Source organism: Melanerpes formicivorus, unplaced genomic scaffold (genome assembly GCF_026170545.1).
Source record: "Melanerpes formicivorus ecotype bairdi unplaced genomic scaffold, bMelFor1.0.p_v2 SCAF_16, whole genome shotgun sequence".
In the NCBI taxonomy this organism is placed as follows: Eukaryota; Metazoa; Chordata; class Aves; order Piciformes; family Picidae; genus Melanerpes; species Melanerpes formicivorus.
In genome coordinates, this window is record NW_027142368.1 from 12,340,870 (window position 1) to 12,351,553 (window position 10,684).

The 10,684-nt window shown below is 61.8% G+C and overlaps 2 protein-coding genes across 3 annotated transcripts; both read right to left on the bottom strand.

Moving 5' to 3' along the window:
• Nucleotides 1-817: 817 nt before the first annotated feature.
• MRPL16 (mitochondrial ribosomal protein L16) lies at nucleotides 818-4,235 on the bottom strand. The gene is made up of 4 exons (XM_068148183.1): nucleotides 4,114-4,235; nucleotides 2,856-2,921; nucleotides 2,596-2,744; nucleotides 818-1,338 (listed from the first exon to the last, which is right to left on the bottom strand). The coding sequence occupies exons 1-4, from the start codon at nucleotides 4,178-4,180 to the stop codon at nucleotides 853-855; spliced, it is 768 nt and encodes a 255-aa protein (XP_068004284.1). The 5' UTR covers nucleotides 4,181-4,235; the 3' UTR covers nucleotides 818-852.
• A 1,742-nt stretch (nucleotides 4,236-5,977) lies between these two features.
• Nucleotides 5,978-9,985, bottom strand: CBLIF (cobalamin binding intrinsic factor). 2 transcript variants are annotated; one of them, XM_068148186.1, is made up of 9 exons: nucleotides 9,864-9,985; nucleotides 9,581-9,757; nucleotides 9,298-9,441; nucleotides 8,427-8,570; nucleotides 8,174-8,349; nucleotides 7,845-8,088; nucleotides 7,597-7,741; nucleotides 6,685-6,803; nucleotides 5,978-6,107 (listed from the first exon to the last, which is right to left on the bottom strand). In XM_068148186.1, exons 1-9 carry the CDS (start codon nucleotides 9,931-9,933, stop codon nucleotides 6,046-6,048), a joined length of 1,281 nt encoding a protein of 426 aa, XP_068004287.1. In that variant the 5' UTR covers nucleotides 9,934-9,985; the 3' UTR covers nucleotides 5,978-6,045. The 2 variants fall into 2 exon arrangements, with proteins under 2 accessions (XP_068004287.1, XP_068004285.1); XM_068148184.1 differs by having other exon boundaries at nucleotides 7,597-7,738; nucleotides 9,864-9,982.
• Between the last annotated feature and the right edge of the window lie 699 nt (nucleotides 9,986-10,684).

A 10,684-nucleotide genomic window follows, 5' to 3' on the forward strand; every position in this document is an offset into this window, starting at 1 on the left:
CTCTTACCCACCAGCACTCCCAGCTCCTTCCTCCACAGGGCTGCTCTCCTAACTCACATTGCTGCACCACATCTGGGGATGATGCCAGCTGCACCTTTCCCCCTCCAAGAATCACAGAATCAAAAAGGTTGGAAAAGATCTCAGAGATCATCAAGTCCAACCTGTCACCCAACACCTCCTGACTAACTAAACCACGGCTCCAAGGGCCACATTCAGGCCTTTTCTTGACTCCTCCAGGGATGGTGACTCCACCACCTCCCTGGGCAGCACATTCCAATGGCCAATTAGAATAGAATTAACCAGGCTTGAAAAGACCTTTGAGATCATCAAGTCCAACCTATCACCCAGCACCATCTAATCAACTAAACCATGGCTCCAAGGGCCACATCCAGGCTCTTCCTAAACACCTCCAGGGATGGTGACTCCACCACCTCCCTGGGCAGCACATTCCAATGGCCAATCTCTCTTGCTGAGAAGAACTTTCTCCTCACCTCCAGCCTAAACCTCCCCTGGCACAGCTTGAGACTATGTCCTCTTGTTCTGGTGCTGGTTGCCTGCCTGGGAGAAGAGCCCAACCCCCACCTGGCTACAACCTCCCTTCAGGGAGGTGGAGAGAGCAAGAAGGTCTCCCCTGAGCCTCCTCTTCTGCAGGCTAAACACCCCCAGCTCCCTCAGCCTCTCCTCACAGGGCTGTGCTCCAGACCCCTTGCCATCCTCCTTGCCCTTCTCTGGACACCTTCCAGCATCTCAATGTCCTCCTTAAACTGAGGGGCCCAGGACTGGACACCAGAAAGCAGGGCAGGGGCGAGCGGGAGGCTGCAGTGGGAAGCTTTAATGGGAGGCGGGAGCCGCTCAGACCCTGTGCTGGAGGAAGAACTTGCCCCAGTAGCGCCCCTTGAGGTGCAGGTCGTAGGGGCTGAGGTAGCGGCGCATGCCCAGCATGTTGGCGGTGGCGATGCGCTCGAAGGTCCAAGGGTTCTGGTTGTTGAGCCTCCTCTCCTCCTCCCGCCGCCTCATCTCCTGCAGGCCCTCCCTGCTGATGGGGACGGCGGGGAAGGGCAGCTTCCTGGCCACCTGCAGCAGGAAAGGCTGCACCTCCTGGAACTCGCAGCGGCCGCCCAGCTCCACCAGCAGGCGCCCGCTCTTCACCGCCGTCACGTAGCGGTCGATGGGGCCCTTGCCGCCCCCCATGCGGTGCCCCAGGCTCTTCTTGGTCAGCGGCTTGTAGGGGGCCGGCACGCGCCAGATGGCGAACATGGTCTTGGGGTTCATGCAGCGGCCGATGGTCAGGCGGATCATCTCAAAGTGGCCCCAGTGCAGGTAGCCACCCCCCAGGGCCTGTGGAGGAGGAAGAGAGGCAGAGAGGGAGGCGAGGCAGGGGGGAGAAAAACGGGGGGGGGGAGAAAAACGGGGGGGGAGAAAAAGGGGGGGGGGAGAAAAAGGGGGGGGAGAAAAAGGGGGGGGAGAAAAAGGGGGGGGAGAAAAAGGGGGGGGAGAAAAAGGGGGGGGAGAAAAAGGGGGGGGAGAAAAAGGGGGGGGAGAAAAAGGGGGGGGAGAAAAAGGGGGGGGAGAAAAAGGGGGGGGAGAAAAAGGGGGGGGAGAAAAAGGGGGGGGGAGAAAAAGGGGGGGGAGAAAAAGGGGGGGGAGAAAAGGGGGGGGAGAAAAGGGGGGGGAGAAAAGGGGGGGGGAGAAGAAAGGGGGGGGGAGAAAAGGGGGGGGAGAAAAGGGGGGGGAGAAAAAGGGGGGGGAGAAAAAGGGGGGGGGAGAAAAAGGGGGGGGGGAGAAAAAGGGGGGGGAGAAAAAGGGGGGGGGAGAAAAAGGGGGGGGGAGAAAAAGGGGGGGGGGAGAAAAAGGGGGGGGGAGAAAAAGGGGGGGGGAGAAAAAGGGGGGGGAGAAAAAGGGGGGGGAGAAAAGGGGGGGGAGAAAAAGGGGGGGAGAAAAAGGGGGGGGGAGAAAAAGGGGGGGAGAAAAAGGGGGGGGAGAAAAAGGGGGGGGAGAAAAAGGGGGGGGAGAAAAAGGGGGGGGAGAAAAAGGGGGGGGAGAAAAAGGGGGGGAGAAAAAGGGGGGGAGAAAAAGAATTAACCAGGTTAATAGAAATAGATCCAGGAAATAGGATAGGATAGGATGGGATGGGATGGAAAGGGATAGAATAGAATAGAATAGAACAGAACAGAACAGAACAGAACAGACCAGGTTGGAAATGACCTTCAATATCATCGAGTCCAACCTATCACCCAACACCATCTAATCAACTAAACCATGGCACCAAGCACCCCATCCAGTCTCTTCCTAAGCACCTCCAGTGATGGTGACTCCACCACCTCCCCAGGCAGCACATTCCAATGGCGAGTCTCTCTTGCTGGGAAGAAGTGGCTCAGCCTGACTTGTTGGAGCCAGTTTGGCCTTGGTCCCCTCCACCCAGTGCTTTACTTGGAGTTTCCACCTCCACAGGAGGGCCCAGCACCAGAGGGGAGTCTCCACCCCAGGGAACCCTACTCCCAACCCCCCTTCAACTCCTTCCTGATGCAGCTCCCAGCCTCTCCAGGCTTCCCAGCTGTGGCTGGGGGTGGGGGTGGACAGCCCCATCCCACTCACCAGGATCCCGTACTGCCCCTGGGTGAAGTCGGTGGCCTTCCGGGACGGGCCACGGATGTCACGCAGGTTCCGCGGCTCCCGCTTGACCTTGGGCACCTGCGGGACCTTATCCATGAATTTCAGCTTTGGCTTCTCCGGGATTACGATTCCTGCCGGCAGGACACAGAGGGTGAGGGTCGCGGCGACCCCTCAGGACGCCCCAGTGCAGGGGCACCGCGGGTGCCAGCAGGCAGGGGGCGTCCCCTGCCGTCCCTCCTTACCGCTGTAATCCGGGGGCAACACGTACTGCTTCAGCCCCGCCCGGGGGATGCTGAGACCACCGGCACCTGGGGGACAGAGCGGGGAGGTCAAACCGGGAACGCAGCCACCGGCAGCAGGGGCTCCGCAGGCGGCTCCGGCAGAGCCTGCGGGGACCCAGGGAGGGAATTCTCCCGGATCTCAAACTCTCTTTAAGATTTCAACGTCCCCATCCCCACCCCCAGACAGCACTGCTGGCCCAGGAGACCTGGACCCCAACCCTCCCCGGGTAGTGCAGTAGGCGCCGGGGCGATACCGGAGCTCCCCCCTTAACCCCGGCTCGTCCCCGCCGGGGCGATACCGGAGCTCCCCCCTTAACCCCGGCTCGTCCCCGCCGGGGCGATACCGGAGCTCCCCCCTTAACCCCGGCTCGTCCCTGCCGGGGCGATACCGGAGCTCCCCCCTTAACCCCGGCTCGTCCCCGCCGGGGCGATACCGGAGCTCCCCCCTTAACCCCGGCTCGTCCCCGCCGGGGCGATACCGGAGCTCCCCCGCTAACCCCGGCTCGTCCCTGCCGGGGCGATACCGGAGCTCCCCCGCTAACCCCGGCTCGTCCCTGCCGGGGCGATACCGGAGCTCCCCCCCCTAACCCCGGCTCGTCCCTGCCGGGGCGATACCGGAGCTCCCCCGCTAACCCCGGCTCGTCCCTGCCGGGGCGATACCGGAGCTCCCCCCTTAACCCCGGCTCGTCCCTGCCGGGGCGATACCGGAGCTCCCCCGCTAACCCCGGCTCGTCCCCGCCGGGGCGATACCGGAGCTCCCCCCCTAACCCCGGCTCGTCCCTGCCAGGATGCAGCTGCCTGGCCACGCTTCCCGCCTGGACCCCAATCCTCCCCGGTTAGTGCAGCAGGCGCTTGGGGCTCCCGGTACCGGAGCTCCCCCGCTGACCCCGGCTCGTCCCCGCCAGGATGCAGCCGCCCGGCCCCGCTCCCCGCCGGGACCCCAACCCTCCCCGGGGAGTGCAGCAGGCTCTTGGGGCTCCTGATACCGGATCCTCCCCCCCGACCCCTGCTCGCCCCGGCCGGGATGCAGCCCCCGGCCCCGCTCCCCGCCGGGACCCCAACCCTCCCCGGTGAGTGCAGCAGGCGCTTGGGGCTCCTGATACCGGATCCTCCCCCCCTGACCCCTGCTCGCCCCGGCCGGGGGTGCAGCCGCCCGGCCCCGCTCCCCGCCGGCCGCCCAGCGCAGCCTGCGGTCCCCGTGGCCGCTCCGAGTCCTCACCGGCGGTCCCCGGCCGTGCCGCAGCCGGGAGCGGCCGCAGGAGCCTCCATGGGCACAGCGCGGCCATGGCGCCCGGCCCCGCAGCTGCCCCCCGAGCGACGTCCCGGTGCTGCGGCGCTGCCTGCCGCTTCCCCGGGAAACGCGGAACGCACACAGTGGTTCCGGGGGGCAGCTCCGGAGGAGCGCAGGATGGGAGAGACCTTTGGAGTCGTGGAGTCCAACCCTTCACCCAGCTCTGCCCAGGGCGCCCCGAGCCAGGGCTATCAGCATCACATCTCCAGGGCTTGGAAGCCCCTCCAGGGATGGGGACGCCACCACTGCCCTGGGCAGCCTGGGACAAGCCTTGAGAACCCTCAAGGGCAACAAATTGTTCCTCAAGTTCAACCTAAACCTCCGCTGGGGCAACTTGAGGCTGTTCCCTCTTCTCCTGTCACTTGTTCCTTGGCACAAGAGCCGAATGCTCACCTGGCTGCAGCCTCCTTGCAGGGAGCTGCAGAGAGCCAGAAGCTCTCCCCTCAGCCTCCCCTGCTCCAGGCTCAACACCCCCAGCTCCCTCAGATGCTCCTCCCCAGCCCTGTACTCCAGACCCTTCCCCAGCTTTGTTGCCCTGCTCTGGCCCTGCTCCAGCTGCTCAGTGTCCTTCTTGGAGGGAGTGAGTGGCACAAACCTGACCCCAGGCTTGGAGGTGCACTTGCTGCCAATTCACTGTTGATGGTCACTCACTCCCTGGGGCTTCCCCAAAGCCTGTTGGATTCTTCCCCAGGAGCTGCTGGGCTACCCCTGGCTACTGCCTCCATTCCTACCCTTCAGTTCCATTTGCTCCTCTCTCCTTGCAGCCTTGAATCCCATTTATCAGACCTTGCACCACTGCTCAACAATTCTCTCCCTCCCCAGTTAGGATCACCCTGGGGGTGACCACTCTCAGTTCCTCTTTCCTGGGGGGATTAACCCCATGATCTTTGTAGCCACCAGCCTGCTGGCTGCTGCATCCAGGAGCATCCAGGCTGACACTGAAGAGGTTGGTGTGGCAGTACCTCCAAAGCCCCTCCCCACCCCATGGAGCCAGGCTGGGGGAGAAGTGGAGGAGCTGGGATGGAAGGAGGCAATGGGCAGACAGAGAAGCATGACTGAGATGAATGGGGCTCAAGTCTGCAAGGAGAGAAGAGCAAATGGAACTGGAGGGCAGGAATGAAGACAGTGGCCAGAGGACCAGCCCAGCAGCTCCTGGGGCAGAGCTGAAGAGGGTTTGTGGAACTAGTGGGGAATGAGTCTCCAGAATGCCAACAGTGAAATGGCAGCAAGTGCCTGTGTGGCCCAAGTGGCCTCTAGCTGGGTGGGATTTGCCCACCTGGGACTTGCCAGGGTGTGCCCAGAGAGCCCAGTAAGGAGGAAGGGGGACAATGACATGGTGGGAGCCATATCCCCTTCCTCATCTTCCCCCTCATTGCAGGTGGCCTTTCCCCCTCCTGCCCCCCAGCCCTGGACGATCCCATCCCTGTCCAGCCTGCAGCTCCAGTCACTGGAGACAGCCTGGGACCCACCAGCCAAGCCTCAGGCCCCAAAGCCCTGAGGACATCGCTGTCCTTCCAATATCACCCCCCAAAAGACTCCCCACCACCACCTCTGGGGTAGTCTGGGTAGGATTCCACCCCTCCTTGTCCCTCCACAACATTCCTCATGGTCCCACACCCAGTGGCAGGCTGGACCCTTCCACCCTCAGTGTCCTGCTGAGGTTCCCAAGTGCCTCCAATGGCTTCTCCCAAGCCTGTCTCCAGGGTCTCATCCCCATTCAGGGCTCTGGGGTCTCTGTGACCCCCCCAAAAGACTCCTCACCAGCCCCTCTCTCACACATACACACACAGAGTTGTGCTGCAAAGAGCTTTTTATTGCTACCACGTTGGGGCTGCTGGGGCCAGGGGTCCCTTGGTGTCTTCAGTAGGTGGTGAAGTTGGCCAGGATGTGCTCCATGTTGTGGGGCTTGTAGGTGCCAACCCCTGCAGGGAAGGGACAGCTGTCAGTGAGGTCAGGGCAATAGGACCCAGTTCTGGGCTCCTCAGTTTAGGAAGGACATTGAGATGCTGGAAGGTGTCCAGAGAAGGGCAAGGAGGCTGGGGAGGGGTCTGGAGCACAGCCCTGTGAGGAGAGGCTGAGGGAGCTGGGGTTGCTTAGCCTGGAGAAGAGGAGGCTCAGGGGAGACCTTCTTGCTCTCTCCAACTCCCTGAAGGGAGGTTGTAGCCAGGTGGGGTTTGGTTTCTTCTCCAGGCAGGCAAGCAGCACCAGAACAAGAGGACACAGTCTCAAGCTGTGCCAGGGGAAGTTTAGGCTGGAGGTGAGGAGAAAGTTCTTCCCAGCAAGGAAGATTGGCCATGGGAATGTGCTGCCCAGGGAGGTGGTGGAGTCCCCATCCCTAGAGGTGTTCAAGAGGGGATTTGATGTGGCCCTAGGAGCCATGGTTTAGCAGTCCTGAGGTGCTGGGTGACAGGTTGGACTTGATGATCTTTGAAGTCTTTTCCAACCCTGTTGATTCTATGATTCTATGACCCCCTGTGCCCCCCACCCCATGCTGCCCACCTTCCTCCAGGGCATCCTCGCCACTGAGGTACTTCCAGTAGGTCCTTTCCTGTGGGTTGGCAGCCAGCCCATGGATGGAGACCACCATGGGGCCCCAGGATGTCTCCTCTGTCTTGAAGCTGTGTGAGAGCACAACTTGTGAGCAGCAGGTCCAGAGCAGGGCAACCAAGCTGGGGGAGGGTCTGCAGAACAGGGCTGGGGAGGAGCAGATGAGGGAGCTGGGGGTGTTGAGCCTGGAGCAGAGGAGGCTGAGGGGAGAGCTTCTGGCTCTCTGCAGCTCCCAGCAAGGAGGCTGCAGCCAGGTGGGGGCTGGGCTCTTGTGCCGAGGAACAAGTGACAGGAGAAGAGGGAACAGCCTCAAGTTGCCCCAGGGGAGGTTTAGGCTGGACTTGAGGAACAATTTCTTGCCCTTGAGGGTTGTCAAGCCCTGTCCCAGGCTGCCCAGGGCAGTGGTGGAATCCCCATCCCTGCAGGGGCTTCCAAGCCCTGGAGATGTGATGCTGAGGGCCATGGTTTGGTGGTGCCCTGGGCAGAGCTGGGTGAAAGGTTGCACTCCATGATCTTAAAGATCTTTTCCAGCCAACCACTTCCATGATGCTGTGAGCAGCAGGTGGGCTCAGGTTGTTTGGATGTTAGGAAGAAGTTCTATACTGAAATAGTGATTGCGCTATGGAATGGGCTGCCCGGGGAGCTGGTGGAGTCGCCGTCATTGGAGGTGTTCAGAAGGAGACTTGATGGGGTGCTTGGTGCCATGGGTTAGCTGTTTGGGTGGGTTGGATTGGTTGATGGGTTGGACACGATGATCTTGAAGGTCTCTTCCAACCTGGTTTGGTTTATTCTAATAAAGGTTTATTCTAATAAAGGTCTCGGTGGGGGGCTGCCACCTGCCCCCTCAGCCCCTCTGGCTCTCACCTAAAGGTGTCAGGTTCCTTCTTCTCTGCAGCCTGCAGCACCTTGAGCAGCACAGAGCCAGCTGGGACCTCCACCTGGATGGAGTTGTTGAAGGGTATTCCCTGCAGCTTGTTCATGATGGTGTAGTGCACCTCGATGGTGGCTGCTGGCAGAGCAGAGGGGTCAAGTGGGCACCTGGCACGCTCCCACAGGGCAGGAGCATTGTCCCCACGGGGTCTGGGGGATGCTCAGGGTGGCAGCAGCTCTACCTTCGTCATCTTTGGTTGTCTCCAGGCTTGGGGGCAGGGAGAAGCGTTGGTCTGGGGACGTTCTGGTTCTGGTCTTGACAGGGCAGTCCACGCTGGCTGCCTGCAGGTAGGGTTTGTTGACGAGGGCAGGCAGGACCTGGGCAATGGCCGTGGGCTGGTGGTAGTCATATTTGTACACCACGTTGAAGGCTTGCTCACAGTCCCACTCCCGTGGGGCATAAAACTTGCTGGAGGTCTCCAGTGCCTGTGGGGAAGGTGGGAGATGGTGTGAGCAGCCCCGGGAGCGGCGCCTGGGCAGCCACGGCACCACAGCCCTCCCCAGGCCGTACCTGCAGGGCCAGCCCCATGCTGTAGATGTTGCCAATCACTCCATCATTCATCTCCTGCTCGTCGAGGAGGTCGTTGGTCACACTGGACACTGCATTCCAGAGCAGGCTCTGGACGCTCTGGAGGTCCGTGTGGCCATAGGCGCACACCAGTGCCTGCACCACCATGGCACGGGTATCTGCACGGTCACAACGTCACCACCAGGGCACCAGGAGCAGGGCCTGTGTGAGCAGAGGGGCTGGAGGGGCTCCTTACCCACAGAGATTTGGTTTCCAGCCTTCAGCACCTGCCTGGCCAGGGCCACAGCTGCTGATTCGTAGCCACCCGCCTGCACCAGGCACAGGGCCAGGGCATCCAGGCTGACACTGTAGAGGGTGGTCATTGGCACTCCCTCAATCTCTGCAAGGCAAAGGGCAGTGAGCTGCTGGGGGGCTGGACTGCAGAGAGGGACATCTCAGCACTCCAGGAAGGACACTGAGGGGCTGGAGGAGCTCCAGAGAAGGGCAACCAAGATGGGGAAGGGGCTGGAGAACAGGGCTGGGGAGGAGCAGCTGAGGGAGCTGGGGGTGTTGAGCCTGGAGAGAAGGAGGCTGAGGGGAGAGCTTCTGGCTCTCTGCAGCCCCTGGTTGTGGAGAGGTAGGGTTTGGTCTCTTCTCCCTAGTCTCAGGTGATAGAAAGAGAGGCAATGGCCTCAGGTTGCCCCAGGGGAGGCTTAGGCTGGACATGAGGAGCAATTTCTTGGCTGCAGGAGTGGTCAGGGACTGGAAGAGGCTGCCCAGGGGAGGTGGTGGAGTCCCCATCCCTGGATGTGTTCCAGAAAGGTATGGCCATGGCACCTGGGGCCAGGGCTTGGTGGCCATGGTGGGTTGATGGTTGGACTCCGTGCTCTCAGAGATCCTTCCCAAGCCAAACAGTTCTCTGATGACCTCGAGCAGACCTAATTTCTTTGGGCTTCATCTACACTGCTGCTGATAGGGGAGCTCACAGGGGCTGTTGAAACTCGTTTCTGGCCAGAAGGAGGAAGTCAACATCTTAAGCCTGGCTGTCCACTGGCTTTGTACACCAGACAGGACCCTCTGGAGGGGCTGCACAAGTCTCTCCTCCCCCCTCTCCCATCCCAGCTCACCCAGGCTGGCCACCTCCTCGTCTGTTTTCTGCTGGAGGACATAGACCAGGTCGATGCTTTGTCCCAGAGCTTGGACTTGCTTGGGGTTCTGGCAGGAGGAGAGGAGGGCAAGCACATGCAGAGCCACCTGCCCTGAGGTCATCTCTGTGGGGACAAGAGAACAGCAGGGGGTGGGAGGTGGGTGTCGGGGCGGGGGGGAGCTAGGACCTGGCAGCTGCCCAGCCCCCAGGTGCTGCGGAGAGAGCTGGTGGTCCTGGGACTGAACCCCCCCGCCCCGCCCTACCTTGGCCGTACTTCACAGCCTCCTCCTGTATCAGACGGAGCAGCAGCTGGTCGGCACCGCTGCCGCTGCCCCCGGCCAGGCTCATGGCCAGCAGGACGCTGGGGTTTGGTTTCTCAGACTCTGAGACCGACCCCTCCAGCTGTCCCAGCATCGTGGAGACCAGGGATTCCGGCGCAACTGGAAGGCAAGGAGCCAGGCAGCCCGTTAGCACTGCTGGTGAGGAGCCCGAGTCCCCCCCCAGCATCTCTCTGCCCGGTGCCTGGGCAGCCAGGCTGGCACTCACTGCAGCGGCGGGCATCTGTGCCACCCACCAGGGCCAGCAGGACCCCGGTGGTGAAAGCCACACCAAGCATCCTCCTGTCCTCGGGGCAAGCAGATCCACTCAGTCCTGTGGGCACTGGTCCCTGCGGGTGTGCCCTCCTGCTTTTAGCTGCTCCTGGTGCCCTCCTGCGGTGCCCTGCCCTCCCACATCCGCCCTGGCACTGCTGGGCACCAGCAGCTGCTTTTGTGTGCTCAAGGTGGGTCACACGGAGTTGAGGGGTCAGGGATTTTCCACTGAAGGACACTGAGGACCCAGCTGAGCTTCCCTGAAACAGCTGGGGCAGGACCCACCTCAAACATCTCCTCCGTGCTTGGGGTGCCAGGGGAGGTCCTCTCTGCTGGGAAGCTCACCAGGCTGTGCCAGCTCACCAGAAGGGTGTTTCAAAGGAGCTGCAGCCCTGTGTGCCCAGCCCCAGTTCCCCAGGAGCTGATGAAGATCATAAACAAGAGCCATTGAAAGGCACCTGAAGGACTCTGCCAGCCTCCAGCAAGGTCAGCAGGATCCCAAGAGGTTAGGGGTTGGAAGGGACCTCCAGAGGTCATCCAGTCCAACCCCCCTGCCAGAGCAGGAGCACAGAACCCAGCACAGGGCACAGAGGAACACATCCAGATGGGGCTTGGAAGGCTCCAGAGCAGGAGACTCCACAGCCTCTCTGGGCAGCCTGCTCCGGGGCTCTGGGACCCTCACACTGAAGAAGTTCCTCCTCCTGTTGAGGTGGAACTCCTGTGCTGGAGTTTCCATCCACTGCCCCTTGGCCTAGCCCAGGGTGCCACGGAGCTCAC